The sequence below is a fragment of the Heloderma suspectum genome, chromosome 4 (assembly GCF_057233095.1).
Source record: "Heloderma suspectum isolate Gila_16-S chromosome 4, 16-S_ref, whole genome shotgun sequence".
Lineage (NCBI taxonomy): Eukaryota > Metazoa > Chordata > Lepidosauria > Squamata > Helodermatidae > Heloderma > Heloderma suspectum.
Window position 1 is genome coordinate 243,922,792 of NC_139461.1, and position 17,368 is coordinate 243,940,159.

Genomic DNA, 17,368 nt, shown 5'->3' on the forward strand with positions numbered 1-17,368 from the left:
GTCTGAGAGAGTTCCTCCCCAACAAATTGTATCTCCTCCTCAGAATCAGAGTACCTTTGGGGTGGGCTCAGCTACAACCCTGACATCATCCCCACTCCCATGAGGCCCCCCTCATGCTCCCTCCCCCAGGGCCCCAGGCTTGTGGGGGTATTGTTGGTGGAAATGTCTCAGCAGCAAAGGGGAATGCACAGGTTCAGCTGGTTCCCAGGAGCGTTCATCTGGGCCATACCCCTTCCAGTCCACCAAGTATTGCAGGCGCCCATGGGAAAGGCACGAGTCCAGGATGCCAGTGACTTCAAACTCCTCCTCCCTCCCCACCAACACCGGAGATGGGGAGGAAGCAGATGGAGTGAAGGGGATTGCCAGAGATCAGTGGGGTAAGCAAGGAGTGATGAAACACAGGATGCACCTTCATGGAGGGGGGAAGAGCCAGGTGAAAAGCAACAGGGTTAATCTGGGCCGTAATTTGGAAAGGACCCATCTGGCGGGCTGCGAGCTTCTTCGCGGGGGAGCGAGAAGGGAGGTATCAGGTGGACAACCAAACCCAGTCTCCCAGCTACAAGGGCAGGCCAGGCTGGTGATGCCGATCAGCAGTTTCTTTGTATGCTGCTTTCGCTTGTTTGATGGAGTCCTGTAAAAGGTGGTGCACCAAGCACAACTTCTCTAAAAACTCATGGGCCATGGGTATTGAGGCCGGACCAAGCGAGGAGGGGAAAGCCTTGGGATGGTACCCAAAATTGGCAAAGAAAGGAGTTTGGTGGGTTGAGGCATGACATGCATTGTTGTAAGCAAATTCTGCCAGAAGCAGCAGGGAAAACCTGTCATCTTGTTGGTAGTTTACATAACAGCGTAAGTATTGTTCTAGAGTTGCATTAGTGCATTCGGTCTGACCATCCATCTGGGGTGGTGAGCAGGGAAAAGCTTTAGCATCACACTGAGTAGCCCAAGCAACTCCTGCCAGAAATGAGCTGTGAATTGGTGGCCTCAATCCAAAATAAGTCCCTCTGGCCATCCATGGAGCTGGAAAACATGTGACAAAAAGAGCTCTGCCATCTCCCTGGCCGTGGGCAGCCCAGAGCATGGGATGAAGTGAGCCTTCTTAGAAAAGAAACCCATTACCACCAGAATGGTGGTCTGACCTTGTGAGTGAGGCAAGTCAGTGATGAAATCGAGGAAGAGCAGCTTCCAAGGTCCTGAGAGTGTAGGCAGGGGGTGAAGTAAGCCTGTGGGTTTGCCAACGGGCCTTTCACCCACTAACAGGTTGTGCAGGGGGCGACATAACTCTTGACATCCCGACACACTCGGAGCCACCAAAAATCCCATGTAACTCCATGTAGGGTCTTGGCGAAGCCAAAATGCCCAGCAATGGGGGAATCGTGGCACTGATGGAGGACTTTTTCATGGAGGGGTCTGGAAGGCACATACATCCAGCCTGAATGGTAAAGCAGCCTGCCTTGCAAAGAGAAGGGGGTAGACTTGGGGGTGCCAGAGGCTAGTCCTAATTCCGCCACCTTCTCATGGACAAAAGAATCCCGAGCTTGTTCAGTGTGAAGGAGCTCCTCCCAAGAGCGAGGTACCACTGCAGCCACCAGACTTTCAGGGGGAAGAATTAGAGTAGGGGAGGGGCTCTCCTCACCCCCTGGATAGAGGTCCAGCTTACAAGAGAGAGCGTCTGCCTGTTGATCGTCAGCGTCTCTCACGTGGATGATCTTCAGGTTAAATCGGGGGGAAAATAAAGACCACCTAATCTGCCATTGATTTATGGCGTGGGCTGTTTGGAGATGCTCCAGGTTGTGATGGTCAGTTCTTACCTCAATTGGGTGCTGCACCCCTTCCAGAAGATGACGCCACGTCTCTAAGGCTGACTTAATAGCTAACAGTTCCTTCTCCCAGATAGTATAATTCCACTCAGACATGTTTAACTTCCTGGAGTGATAGGTGCAAGGTTGCAACTCTCCACCTGCCTGACCTGGCTGGAAAAGCACAGCCCCCACCGCATAGTCTGAGGCATCCATTTGCACTACAAAAGGCCTCCTCGGGTTGGGATGTAAAAAGATTGACTCAGAACTAAAAGGCCTTTTAAGCTCTTCAAAAGACTGTTGGGCAGAGGCAGTCCAATGAAAAGGGGATTTCCTGCCTTTAAAGAGGTCTGTGAGAGGAGATGTCAGTCTTGCATTACCAGGCAAGAACTTTCTGTAGAAATTGCCAAAGCACAGGAAATGTAATTCCTTCCTTGTGGATGGAGCCTGCCATGAAAGGATGGCTTGAACCTTGTCAGGATCCATCTTGATGCCATCTGCTGAAATAATGTAACCGAGATAGTCCAAGGATGTCAAGTCAAACGCACATTTCTCCAGCTTGACAAAGAGAGGGTGTTCTCGGAGGCGCTGTAATACAGCTGAGACATGAAGTTGGTGGGAGTGGGGGTCAGAAGAGAATATAAGCAAATCATCCAGATAAACAATGAGAAAAGTGTCCAAATAGTCCTGGAAGATGGCATTCATAAAACGCGAAAACATGGGGGGAGCGCACGCCAGCCCAAATGGCATAACAAAATATTCATATGCTCCATACCAGGTTCCAAAACAGGTCTTCCACTCATCCCCCTCCCAGATGCAAATCAGATTGTAGGCGCCACGCAGATCCAATTTGGTGAAAATCTTGGCTCGTCCCAGGTGCTCAAGCATCTCAGGGATCAGGGGGAGAGGGTATTTGTCAGGGATAGTAATGGCATTGAGGCTTCGATAGTCATGGACTGGACAGAGTTCCCCTGACTTTTTTTAATAAACATCATAGGAGCACAGGCAGGAGAGGTGGCGGGGCGAATGAAACTGCGCCGGAGGCTTGTGTCCAAAAACTCCCGCAGAGTTCACAGTTCTGGCTCTGACATAGAATACAGCCGGCCTGCTGGGATGGCGGCAACCAGGATCAGGTTAATGGCGCAATCAAAGGGGCAGTGACAGGGGGAGCTGGTCAGCCTCCTTCTTGTCGAAAACATCCCGGAAAGCTACATACTTCTCTGGGAGGATCACAGGAGCAGAAAGACTGCTTGGGGAAGACAAGGAGAGGGTAGAAAGGGTTAAGGCCTGGACTGGGGCCGACTCTACATTTGGAAAGCAATGCTGTAGGCAGTAGGGAGATGAGAATTTCACTTGATGAAGCTCCCAAGAAATCTGAGGATTGTGCTTAGAGATCCAGGATACGCCCAGCACGATTGGGCATTGGGGCACCTTGGCCAGGTGAAATTGAATCTGCTTGACATGGCCCTGGGAACGCAAAGTGACTGGAGTTGTAATCCGAGTGACTGCTCCCGAAGAGAGAGGACACCCATGGATAGTATCCACCTTCAAAGGGGTAGGAAGGAGCAAAGCAGGAATGCTGTGTTGCTGAGCAAACACTTCATCTATGAAACTGGTAGTAGCCCCAGAGTCCACCACCGCTAGGACATCTTCCCCACCCCGCTAGGAAGACTGGAGGTGCACAGAAAGCAGCAGATGGGATGGTGGGGGGTCTGAGGAAGGTGCCCCCTGGGTATGGAGTGGGCCCCTGCACTGGAGACCCCCAACAGGTCTGAGGGGTGACCTAGTCAGGCTTAGGGGCCAGGAGGTGGAGGAGGGGGTGGGGCCGTCAGTTGGGAATGACAGAATCTGGCAAAGTGCCCCTGCTTTCCACACCAGAAGTACCGACACTCTGCGCACTGCCTCTCCAGTTCGTCCAGCAATAGCGTAGCTCGGCTGGCTCCCAGTTGCATCGGGGTCTCTTCTGCCTCCACCACAGGGGTGGGGGTAGGGGGCAGAGGCCATGGGGGAATGGAAGGAGGAAAATCCTGGCCACTGGAGCTCCTCCTAGTATGTTGGCACCCCTCCAGCCGCCTGTCGATCTGCAGACAGGATTAGATGAGCTGCACCAGTGTTGGTGGGCAGGGTGCCCATGCCAGCTCATCCAAGATCTCGTTGTTCAAACCGTCTAAAAATTGGGCCACCAGAGCGGCATCATTCCATTGTAAATCCTGCATCAGCAAGTGAAAAGCGGTCGCATAGCTGGAAACTGAGTCCTTGCCCTGCTTGAGGCAGTGAATATCCCAAGTCGCCGTATCTGCACAAAGGGGATCACCAAAAAATCCTGCTATTGCTGTCATGAAACCTTGATAGTCCCCCAGCAGGGGGTCATTAGCGAGGAGAAGCGCTGAAGCCCATTTAGCCACCACGCCTGAAAGCAGGTTAATGATAAACCCCACACGAACCTGATCTGTCTGGCCAGAGGTGCATATACAGCTCTGATTGGGTGCAGAAAATTCAAAAAAGTCCCTTCTCACCCGCAAACTTTCACTGGGGGGGGGATGTGGGGTGGAGGGGGTTGAGCGTCAACTTGCAAGTCTTGTACAGCAGTCGTCAATTGGGTGACCTGATCATGAAGAGCCTGGTTCTCCTGCGTCAGGGTGTTCAAAACCTGCTCCATGGTGCTGTCCCAGAGGCAGTGAAAAAGAAAATGATGAGGAGCAGAGAGAGAGGGGAGAAAAGGACAGAGATCAATCTGTCAGGATGCCCCTGTTGTCCACTGACTTCTCCAATAGCCAGAATCAACACTCAGACAAAAGGGCTGCTTTCCAAGGCTTTAATTCCATTTATCCTAATGAGGCATACAGATGCTAATTGCTTGAGACTCAGAGGAACTACAGAGGAACAGCCATCTAGGGGTTTCTAAGGGTTCGGACGTCAGTTGATCTCCATTTGGGAAAAATGCAGCAACTGCCTGAACTTAAGGGGTGGGAGGGGAAGATCTCCCCCTCTCCCGTGATGCTCCTGGGCGCAGCTGTTGATGTCAAGCCAATCGGGCTGAGTGCCAAAGCTCGGCCCCTGCAACCTCTCGCTTGTGCCTGCGTCTGCACCTCACGTCTAAAAGCTCAGATTGTACCTCCCTTTCCATGCCTGGTTCACTGTCGCTCCCAGGGATGTGAGCGGGGGGGACTACCCCTCCAGCTGCACCTCTGAAGTCTGAGAGAGTTCCTCTCCCATGAATTGTATCTCATCCTCATAATCACAGCTGCTTTGGGACTCTGTGGGCTCAGCTACAACCCTGACACAGGGGGGAGTTCGGTGGGCACAGTTCGGTGGTAGGGACGGACAGAACACTTACCTTCCATTCCGTTCTGTTTCCGCTGGAGGGGAAGCTCCGGCCCTCCTCCCGGAATCCTTGATGGCGGGGGAGGTGATCCGGTCCCCCCCCTCCCAGAATCCTGCCCAGCCGGCTCTGCTCCGCGGCCAAGCTGCGGAGCCGCCAGCCGGCTCCGGCTGCCTGCAGCCAGACATCCGGCCGCTGGGCAGCCCTGCAGAGACACAAATGGTTGCTGTCGTAGCCACCACCATTTGTGTCCCTGTATTTAGCTGTGATAGGCTACATAAATATTTACATAGCCTATCACGGCAGGGGGGAAAAAACCCAGCGTACGCAAATGACGGTAGCTGCCGCCATTTGCGTACACTGGGGTTTTTCCCCCCTGCCATGATAGGCTACGTGAATACTTACGTAGCCTATCACAGCCTCCGCAGGGACACAAATGGTGTCCCTGTGTTAGCCGTGATAGGCTACGTAAGTATTTATGTAGCCTATCACGGCTATGAAGAGGAAGCGAATGGCGGCCCTCATTCGCAAAGCAGAGCGGATGGGAGCAGGTAAGTGCTCCGTTTCGCGCGCCTTTTGTGGGTTGGAGGTGGCAGGGACTTCATCCCACGCGCCTTTCGTGGTTTGGGGGGGCAGGGGCTTCGTTCCGCGATGGATTTCGGGGGGCCGAATGCACTTGCATTCGGCCTCACCGAGATCCGTCGTGGAATTCTCTGACATCCCTATTCGGTGGGCACTGGCACCAGCAGTCCATCAAATTTGCAGACCAAAATGGGTGCCCACAACATCCCTACCCAGAGGACATGAATCAGCAAAATGGAATCCAGTTCTCTCCCTATCACCCGCTTCACTCACAAATTACAAGCAGTGTGTGTCATATTCCTTAACACTAAGCAGCCTTCACCAATCTGGTACTCTCCAGATGTTTTGGACTTCAACTCCAATCAGCCCCAGCCAGCATGGCCAATGGTCAGGAATCCTGGGAGGTGTAGTCCAAAACAACCAGAGGGCACCATGTTGGCGATGGTTGCACTACAGCTTTGGTAGAAATAAAAGGGGAGGGATCCAGTCTGGCTGTGTAGATAAAGGCCACCAGCAACAATAATGGAACCAGCCTCCAAGCTGCCCTGTCTTGTGGATGATCTTCCTTAATTTTAGAGGGTATTGGCAATGTGAAGTTCCATCTTCTTATGGCAACTGCATCACCTTATGGCACTATATCCAGAAATACACACATACACACACAACATTTTAATGTCTCAAAAAAGGATCACATGGATAAGCCCTGAGAGAGATGTCTGTCCCAGAAGTAAACATCACTGCATGAAAAATGCAAGGCTTCCAGATGTGTGTAAGCTACTGCCAACAGGGTGCAATTCTCCAGCTTACAAACTGTTTTCAGATAGGTAAATGTTTACAAACCCTGGTTTAATGGTGCTTGCCATTTACACTGCAAGGCAAGTCCCTGGATTTGCTCTGAGTAAACAAGTGTAAATGTCTGGATTTCAGACATTTCTATTAGCCAGCTTCCCAGAAACTTAGATTGTTTGCATATTCCATGTAAACTGATTGAAAATGTCAGTTTACTCACATTTGCATAATGTTTGCTGATTAATAAATTAGACAGTTGCAAAATCAGGTGTAACTCACTGTAGATCGCTAGGTTCAAAACAAAACAAATAATCCAATACAAACAGAAACATTGTGCATTTTAAGATTTTTGTGCTGCACTTATTCTCTTGGAATGGAGCTTATTTTGATTTCCAGTGATGAATGCAGAACACCTAAACTATGCTTCTGTACCACCACAGAAAAATCCCAAGAGATCAGGCATCAGAATCTCTTCAACACATTATTACAATCTTCGTGAAAAGTATTTTTAAAGGCATTTGAAAGTTATGTTTTTGAGTTACAAAATAAAAAATAAAAAACCAGACCTGTTAAAACTTTTCACATTAGGTCAGGTTATTAAAGCTTCAAATAAGAGCAAACTGACTTGTATCACTTCTGATTCTATTCTATCAAACATGTCAAAGTGACTCTGAGAGGGGTTTTTTTAAGGGCAAGAATGGGCTTCTCATCAACTTTTCAGCTGAGCTCTTACTGGAACACAGTCCAGGCATTCTGAATCTCAGCCTTTTGATGTAGCCATTATGAATCATCCCGTCTCACATGTACCTTGGGTACACTGTGATGACACCTTAGAGGATAGTGGGATTATTTATAGACTTATGAGGGGTGCATCTATCTCTGGCCTGTGGTTCTAGACATGTGAACAAAAGAAACGGTGTGATCCTAGAAGCAGGAATATGGCCCCTGTAGTGGTGTAGATTGCAGTGCTGAATGAGTGGGGATTCAGTGCAGACTGAAGAGGGATGCAGTGTGGGCCTCCAGGTTCTGCGCCCAAGTGTATGCAATGCACATCAACCTATAGAGCTGCAAAATATATTTACTATAGGAATGTATGAGAATTTCGTTTTTGCTCACAAAACACGAGAGCATGCTGTGTTAGAATTTGGGATGGCCATTGTGGGGAAATCCAGCCATTTGGGGGCTTTTTCCAGATTTCTCCAAAGCCCCTGGCTCAGCTTGCATTTTTCCCAAAATCCAGGAACTTTCTTTACATTTTTTTCCTCCCGTAAATCACCATTTAAACAAATTGTAGCCATAATTCGTTTAATTTGCAGGCACAATTTGCCCAAAATTAAGCATATTGCAGCCACAATTTGCACAAATTAAGCATATTACGGCTGTAATTTGGGCAAAATTAAGAATATTACGGCCATAATTTGTGTAAATGGTGATTTTAATTGGGAAAAAAACTGAAAATCCACAAGCTGGCCTGACTCACCCTACACAGATTGAGTTGGGCCAGCTTGTGGATGAGCGAGCTGGAGTCTGGGGGCCAAGCTGCCAAAAGCTTAGCATACGTCATTCCCCAGATGGATTCCTCCAATGTCGCTAGTTTGAAGGTCCAAACGTGAGCACAAGCATAAGCACATGTCCACCAAAAATATTAGTCAATTATTGAACATGTGCTCACATTAATCTCATTTCAGATTCCCAGTTTGATTTGTACACATTTCATAATTTGCACAAATTTCTTCTGTAGACTAAATCAGCCCTACTTTATTCTATGGAGGAAAGCTGTGAAAATTTGGAAATGTGCGCAAATTTGAGGAAATTTCCGCAAATCTCCTGTTCAATCACTGCTTGATTTGCGCAGGTTTCCCATTCACACAGAGTGAGCAGTGACTGCAAATGCGAACAGGGATCAGGCATGAGACAAGCAGCAAGATGATGTTTGGAGAATCCTAACTATCTCTGACCTCTCGCTCATTTGCCTATCCCAACGTATTGTGGATGTATCTCAGATCTAGCTGTATAATACTGAGCTACCAGATAGGTAGGGGCACTGAGGCTCCTGGGAGGATAGAGAAGGGGGATGCAAAACTCAGAAGACACAATGACCCAGACAGTCTGCCCACCTTCATTAACACACATATAAGCACTCTCATTCTGTGACACAGCAGCTTGGAGCTTCCTGTTCCATTAGCTGCCCTCTCCTGTCCTCACCCTTCTCTCCCACCGACTTACTCACTCACTCTCCCACTTGCTCTCTTCTTCCCCCACAGTCCCTCAAACCAGACCATCGCCCTCTTACTTGATATCATCTTCATTGGCAAAGATGATGACGGCTCGAGCATGGGATGTTTCCAGGAGGCGACGAATGATCTTGTCGAACTCCCCCGCTTTGGGCTCTCGAGGGATCTTGACTGACTGTGCCACACAAACGCTCCCTGTGGTTGGACAAAACGGCGCCATTAGAGAAGCCTTTGAGCAAAATTACCAAATAACCCAGAGCCTGGGACTCCTCTGCCACGGATTGTATTGGTGGACTCAAGAAAGCCATCTGGGACACTTGTGCTTTTATCTACATTTTTGTGCATGGATGTAACTGTGACTCAAGTAAGGGGGGGACATGGAAGGAAGTGATGAACACAGATGAACATGCATGTGTGAACAAGCCCCATGATGACTACATATGCCAGGCAGCTTGTACATGCCTGGATGCAAATGTGAAGACTACACGAAAGGACATGGATGGAAGCCTAAATGACACTAAACATAGTATTCTTCTCCCATACCAGGAGTAGGCAATCTGGTGCCCTACAGATGTTTTGGACTATGACTCCCATAATCCCAGTTCTTGGCCATACTAGCTAGAGCTGATGGGGGTTGTAGTTCAAAACGTCTGGAGGGTACCAGGTTGCCTGCCCTTGTCCCACCCTAATGACCTAGAACTGTTTGGGGGCCTCATTCAGGCCTGATTCACAAATGCATGTACTTAATCTGATTTATCTATCCTTGATTACTGTACAACTGACTAGAAGCCAGCAGGTGAAAAACTGCTTAGTTCATGTCAATGTTTGAAATCCACCCCTTACCTCCTATTGCGCCCTTTGGATTGTCAGGTCATAATGCTGCAGTAAAAGCCACAATTGTCAGAATTCATCTTCCGTGAAATCCTGAAAGTTACAGAAGCCTCTATAGTCCCTTTCATATATGGGTTGCATGTGCCAAATGGGGCAGCAGGGCTTTGCCTCTGTGGTCACACAGCTCCCTGGCCCCTCCCTGATGTCCATGAGGTAGGCATGGATTTATGGAAGGGAAAGCCTGCATGTGTAGACTCCCAGGTGAACTGGATTGCATGTAGGCTTTCCTCTGTAGAACTCCATGCCTAACATGAGCAGGTCAGGAGTAGGGCCAAGGAGCCATGCAACCTCAGGGTTGGGCCAGTAGCACAGCCCCACAGCCCTTTTCTATGCATGATGCCCCTTCATGTGTTTCATATCTGAAGGGGGCTGATCAGAATCTGGATTCTAGACCTAGCAACCCAATGCCCCTATGGCTACCTGCTCCCCACTCTCAGTTGTCTATCACGGGCTTAGTTCCCTGTATCCTCTGCACTCCACCTCCCAAGCCTACCATTCCTTCAGGTTCCCAGTTCTCAGTCCATTGCCTACTATACACACTTCCTTCAATCATCTTGCCCATCAGCTTCCTGTTCCTTATGCTGCCTCACTTTAAGGCCTTCTTCCCAGTCCTCAGCCTGCTCCACAAAGCCTACCCGAGGGCCTGTGGGAGGTACTGATCAGAGCCAACGTGTCTAGCATCTGGTTTCAAAGACAACTGCAGGAAGCAGCTCATATGGCTAAGCATTCTTGCCCCAGCGTCAGCTTGAAATACTTCATCCATATATGCTGGTGCAAGGCCTCAACTTCAGACTGAGCATAGTGACAGCAATACCCAGCAGCACCACTATATAGCACAGGTCTTCACTTTCCCACACATAGGGATGCTGTGGAAATCTGCTGTGGACTCAAATAAGGCCAGATTCCCAAGAATCCAACCTGCAGGGTCTGCAGTGGACTGGCTGCCTTTACCTCCACGCCCACCAGACTCCGTGTGGAATGGCTTCCAGGTTTTAAAAACACAAAGTCAGTGAATGGCCATAAATTGCATATTTTACGTCATTTGCAGCCATAAAGCTCTTTCATCTATGTAACTTGCAGCCATAAACTGCCATTCACCAACCTTGTCATTTTAAAACCAGAAAGGTGCCCTGTGAAATCTGGCAGGTGCACACTGCGCACAGGGCTCTGGGGAAATCCGGTGAGCCCAAGCGGCCCAGATTTTCTCATGGTGGACCCCCCTCCTTGGACTGGACTTTGGGGGTTCTCCCATCCCTATCCACACATGGCACAACTGTGCCACGCACAGGGCTTTCAGGTGGTGGATGGGATGGGACAGATAAGTGACGCTCTCATAAGTAGTATCCTCTGGAGTGCTCATTGTCCCCGTATCTGGAAACACTTGTGCAACCTTGCACCATTATTCCCTGGTAGTTAAGGTTTTGGGGGGGGTTATGAAAATGTGTGCTTGGGGGCGGGGGGTCCACCACACTTAGAAGGAGACGACAATGCTTTAGTTTGCATACAGAGGCAGACAAAGTTTATTCGCATGGTCAAGCTGACCAGGTGGATTCTCTTGACAATGGTTCTGCCACAAGGTATTTTCTGTAGCACTGTGCAGAATTTTTTTTATCCATTTCTTTTTGATCATTTGTTTGGGGGAGAGGTGAAAAGAAAGTGCACCCCAAAATTGTGGCATGGGGTCAGAATTTCAGATAAATGTCTCAGGTTGCAGGGCTTCAATGCTTACCTTTACTGTAAGGAGGTGGTTGAGGGGTGATGGTGGTATGCAAGCTCTTCATTTTACCATTTTTATCCCACTGTTACCTGCTGAGTGCCTGAAAGCTGAGCGAGTTGTTGTTGTTGTTGTTGTTGTTGTCGTCCTTCTCCTTCTCCTTAGTACTCTTAACAACAACACTTAATGTGCCTTACTCAGCTTTCAGGTACTCAGTAGGCAGCATGGAAAGCCCCAAGGGAGGGAATCCTGGTTAAGTCCTCTGGGGGGCTTTTCAGAAAGGTCAAGAGGCTGGAGAGGCTGCAAGGATGAAATTTTATTTTATTTATTTACAATATTTATATACCACTCCACATCGAAGATTTCGAAGTGGTGATCAATGAAGATAAAAGAATAAAACACTATACGAAAACAATTAAAACATTTTAAAAGAAACAAATTCTGAATTTGGTAAATGATAAAAATGGTAAAATAAAGAGGGCACATGCCACCGCCACCACCCCTCAGCCCCCTCTTTACAGTAAGGTAAGCACTGAAGAAATTCCTCTGAAATTCTCAACTTCCCTGCAAAGAGGCAGAAAAATGACTGCCTCTTTTGCACAGAAATGAAGAGTTTGTGAAAGGGCAGGTGGGGGTTCAGTGCAGCAGTAATTTTTTGTAAATCTCTTTGTGAGGAGGTTCATATGGATGAACCCGATATACCAGCTTTCCCCAACCTGATGCTCTCCAGACGTTTTGGATTTCAACTCCCATCATCCCCAGCCAGCTTGGTCAATGGTCAGGAATGCTGGGTGTTGTAGTACAAAACATCTGGAGGGCACCAGGTTGGGGAAGGCTGCAATATATGCTAAGTTGCAGTCCTAAACTCACAGTGAGGTAACATTGGAGTAAATATGATTAGGATTGTAGAATGTTAGCATCATGGACCAACCTGCACATTACTGATTTCTGAAGCCGGCTGAACTCATGCTGACCTGCAATCCCAGCAATTGTTGTTTGTAACTCTCCTATTATATTGTTCTATGTGGCTATCTACAGCAAGAAGCACAAGTTCAACATAGGGGGAAAACAGTAGTATCTATCCAGTTTTTATCTTACTGGTTGAAAAAGAAATGCAAGGGAAATGTCTTCTACTATCTCCCTCTAAAGTATCTGGCAATGGTGGCTGTCAGAAAAATGGGATGTGGAACGCAATGCATCAATGGCAAACTTTGCTGCAAACTTTCCTCTGGATTAGTTTGGCCTCTGGACCACAGCAATGAGAACCTTTACACTTGATCACTGAGCCAACTCCTGGGGGGGTCCATAGAAGAAGCTAATTAAAAATAATTTTGGAAAAACAAGGCAGAAAGACCAAAAGGAAAACTAACTGCTCTGGCTTGCTGAGATTTAACCCTCGACATCTGTTTGCTTCAGCCTCTGCAAAAAAATACCAGACACTCCTGCTCGGTACAAACTTTTGCAGATTTAAAAAAGGAAGAAAGAGAAGATGTTACAAGACCTTCTGGATATAATTGATGGTCTCAATTTGCATAGGGAGTGACAAGATTGGTGTTCACTGCCACAAAAGGATCCCTCTTTATACAAAGGTCAAAATAATTAGCACAAGCCTGCTATTACAGAGGGTTGCACATAAATGTACCTGGCGAAAGTGACTCCTTTTTTAAAAAGGAAAGGGTTGGGAAATGAAAAACAGAATAGAAGAAAATAATAAACACCACCCATCCACCCCAAAAAGAAAGCTCTGTTTGTAAGTCAGTCTGTGGCCCTTGTTAACACTGGTGATGGCTTACTGAAGATGCCAAGAGGTGTCTATGGGGAACTCAGAGACAACACATGAGTGCTTTCTAAAAATGAATGGTGCCATGGATCAAGTCTGCCTTCAAGTCATACTCTCCAGTCTGCAAGCCCTCCCCAATTCCAGATTTGCAAGAAGAGGTTCTATACATGCTCAAGATCATACTTATCTGTAAACATGTGCCAGATATGCCAGAACTAAACCATGATTTAAAAAACAGGTTCCGGGGGGGACTAAGCCCTCACTTAAGTTAATTCCTGCTTGTAGGCAAACTAACATACAAGATCCAGCTCCTGAATTACGGCACCAAGAGAAGATCGTATTTTGTTATGTTGCTCTTGCCTTGTCATCCCGCACCTGATTCTGTGGCAGACTGGTGGCATGGGTTTGCGTGACTTACCAGAAACAGCCAGTAGTGCTGCATTGTGTGCCACAGAACTGAATAAAAGGGGCCTGCACACTCTAGTCTCAGTACTCTTGGGAGTGGTCCTGGAGTAATCTATCACCAGCCCTTCGTGCAGCAAGAGACACGCTTGGATAGCTGCGGGCTCCTGAAGACCCTGGAAGGAAGAATTGCAGTCCCAGGTCTCAGATACTCATCTGTGGTGTTGCAGCATTTCTTTACACCGGGGGTGGGCTACTTTTGGTCCTCCAGATGTTGTTGGACTTGGGGGTGGGAGAACTAGAGATGCTTGAGCTTGCTGAAATTCTCCAAACTTCACTTCAAAGTTTGCTTCAGCTCACGTCCATGCTTGTTTGCTACCTGTTGGGTGGGGTTCATTCAAATGGGAAAAGGGCACATTTTGAACAGGGCAAGTGTGCATTTCCCAGAAGTGTGCACTTTTCCTCCATTGACTAAACTGTGAAAATGTGATTATTATTTTAAAGTATGCATTTAAAAAAAAATGTGTAATTTTTAAAGGGCACATTTTTCAAATGTGAACACAAGTACGGGAATTTGCAAACATGTTCAGAGAACACGCACTCCCATACTCATTCCCATTTGGAATGACAAACGGGGGATTTTCAAGTGATTTGCTAAGTAAAAAAAAAAATTGCACATCTCTAGTTGGACTGGAACTCCCTTCATCCCTATCCAGCATAGCCAGTGGCAAGGGATGATGGGAGTTGCAGTCCAACAACATCTGGAGGGGCAGAAGTTGCCCGCCCCTGCTCTACACCTTCAAATTTTGATTAGGGGGCCCATTTCTCAATGCTGCCTTAGGGCTTCCATTTTCCAACCTCTTAGAGAAGAGGACCAGGCGCATAGTCAGGAAAATCAGCTGCTAAGCCTGCACTGGGACATACTGCTCCACACCATCCCCAGTCAATGTCTTGATTATTTCTCCTACTTTATGGCATGTCAGAGCTGCAGTTCCAATTTGGTGTGGTCCCTGTCTCAGTCCTATTGTCAAAACGTCTTTTGCACAAATCAACACAACAAAGAAGAAATTCTTGTTAGTATAGCTGCCAGGAAGTATTCCAGGAGATGGTTTCTCCATGGCAAGAGGAACCACTAGATGTAAGAGTTTAATGGAGAGCAGCTCATGAACAATAACCATGAACAATAAGCATAAGACAAGCACAAGAGCCATACTCTGGGATATTTTAATTATTTTGTGAAAGCTTTATCAGGAGCAATAATCAGGAAGGGCAGCATCCCGTCATCAGGGGGACATTCCCCTGAACCCCAGTTCAATCCCACCATAGCCAATTTATGGAATTACTATTGTAGAGAGATTAGTTATCATACATTCTATGACAAAGAGCTTTAATATCATCTGGTCACAGTAACTATCAATACAGCCAATCCAAACCTATCAGTGAATGATCACATGGACTCAAGTGAGCCATTCTAAGAGGTAGCTCTGACAAGCTCATCACATTGAGCAATATGCTTTAAGTAAACTTCATTTTTCAATGCATTCTAATTATGGTTATTGTATTGATACTGAGTGCAATATATTTTGGGGAAATGGGGTAGATAAATAAATGGGCGATGGCTATGCAATTTCCTTTTCCATTGCTCGTTACCACTTGCTTATGATTAAAAGGCCAAATGCTTGATAGCTGACATGATTGCCATGCTATCCAATCATATTTGCAATTATGAGATTAGGATCTAACCCCAGTTCAAGGTCACAGGTGCAGGATGTGCCCACAAGGTGCTTATTAGGGATTGGATGTACTGGTGCAAAGAACCTGATATCCAGTATCAGCCTGACCAGCATCCTATATATCTTCAGGGATAATTGCTCAACCAGAAAAACCTCCTACCATTGGCATAGGGGATGTCCAGGTGATGATGGTAGAGAAGGATACTTGCCTTTCCCAGGAACATTTCCTATGTTTGGAATTGTGTTACGGCATCCTGGCATACGGCAAGGAAGAATCAGGACCTTCCTATCTCTGACACCACCTTGCAAGGCAGTTTTGTCAGGCAGGAAACTTGTTACAGTGTGGGCTTTATATCAGGCTGTAGGCTATAAAAGTTAAGAGCCCATAGCGATCCATCTCAGCACCTTGGCTTAATCCCTGTGCACTGGTGAGGGTGGACAGACTGTGAAGACAAGAACAGTGTGCTAGCAAGGTAGTGCAGAACAGAGATAAAGAAGAGGTCTCTTGGGGAGGCAGACAGCTGTAAATCGTGTGGGGGGGGGTTAAATTTGGAGGTTGGTTTTTGAACTTTACATTTTATGAATTGAGATCATAATGCAAAACTTGGGGGGAAATGGGGATTTAGCTATGTGCACAAGAAACAGAGACAGGCTTTTGGTACACATTATCATCATTGAAGTATATATAAGAGCCAATTCTGAGAATTATGTCATGCTCCAGAGCTGTCATGCTGGACCATGGCAAAGGAACATTACACAGGGAACCAACGACACCCCTCCCATTCTTTGGAATAGGAAATCAAAAAGGGGGAACAGATCTTTTTGTGTTCCATCCTCCCACTTCAAAGGGATCATCTGGACTGGATGGGTAAAGCATAGGAAATGCACTGGAAAATTCTGAGCCGAGTAACTGTTAGATCAACCTTCCCCAACCTCAGGCCCTGGCTGGGGTTGATGGAGTTGCAGTCCAACACATTTGGAGAGCCTTACGTTGGGGAAGACTGTGTTAGATCCTGGCCCCATGAACATTTGTATTAACTAGGAAGGGCAGTGTACTTGGAGGGCTTTCATTTTCCAACACTGAATCATGGTGAATTATTGATCTCTGCATTCTTCTACTGCTCATTCCTTCCTAGTGAAGGGGGAGCTAAACTTATAAAATGAGATTTATTGTCCCACTTCTTTCAGTTCATCACTTCTGCCTTGACTTCCCCGTTCTGCAAGAAGCTTCTACTTAACAAACATCCTGCCCCCCTTCTTATCACCTTGTTTCTCAAACTTCATCTGCAAAAGCAGAAAGAGATACAAGGGAAAATTGTTTCTTAACTCTGCTGCCTACTATTCATGGATGATTTACACAAGGGATAACCCCACTGTCAGTACCTGCCCATTCAGTTTTTACCCACCTCCACTGAGCAATGAAAGGACTGCTGTGTATTGGGTTGCCAGGTCTCGGGCATTGCTTCTTGGGTTTGAGGCAGCAAATTAAATATAGCCAGCAAATTAAATCTTAAGACCATCGGCTAGTTCAGCACACCTGTGCACTGATTGGTTTCTTCTATGTGTATGGCTATGCTGGATGAAATTTGAGCAGCTTTTGCACAACAGCAGCTGTGTGCACCCATTCACAAATACCTACAGTATGTACCCACAGAAGAAAAATGATTCACAGATGCATGTTTGAAGGGAAACGCTCAAAAGATCTTCATCAAAATATTGGAGAGGAACTTCTGGTGAGGAGTTCAAGAAGACTGCTCAAGATTAATGGGCATCTGAGTTCATTTAGTCTATTTAATAACACAGTGGCACTATTGGGCTGTATCCAATGTTAGTCCTCCTTAGAGCAGACCCATTAAAATGAATGGAGCTTAAGTCAGACTAACATCGCATAAAACCCTTTGTTTTTTGTTGAGCTATCCAGACGTTTCCAGAGGCTGAAGGCAAAACAAAACTGAAGTGGATGTCCTTATGGAGAGCTAAGCTTAGTGCTAGAACACATGATTTGCATGTAGGCTCAGGCCTTTAAGCTGGATCTGAGGTAGCAGGACCTGGACAGAACTCTGCCTGAGACCGTGGGGACTTATTGCCAGTTAAAGTAGACAATATCAGGCTAGATGGACCA

At 47.1% G+C, this 17,368-nt stretch overlaps 1 protein-coding gene across 1 annotated transcript in view; it reads right to left on the minus strand.

Annotated features, from left to right (window-relative positions):
* GRM4 (glutamate metabotropic receptor 4) overlaps nucleotides 1-17,368 on the minus strand; it is a 378,281-nt gene that overhangs the window by 142,607 nt on the left and 218,306 nt on the right. Inside the window, exon 3 of the mRNA XM_084851663.1 lies at nucleotides 8,786-8,921. Within this exon, the coding sequence (XP_084707789.1) occupies nucleotides 8,786-8,921 (136 nt within the window). The remainder of the gene's footprint in view (nucleotides 1-8,785; nucleotides 8,922-17,368) is intronic.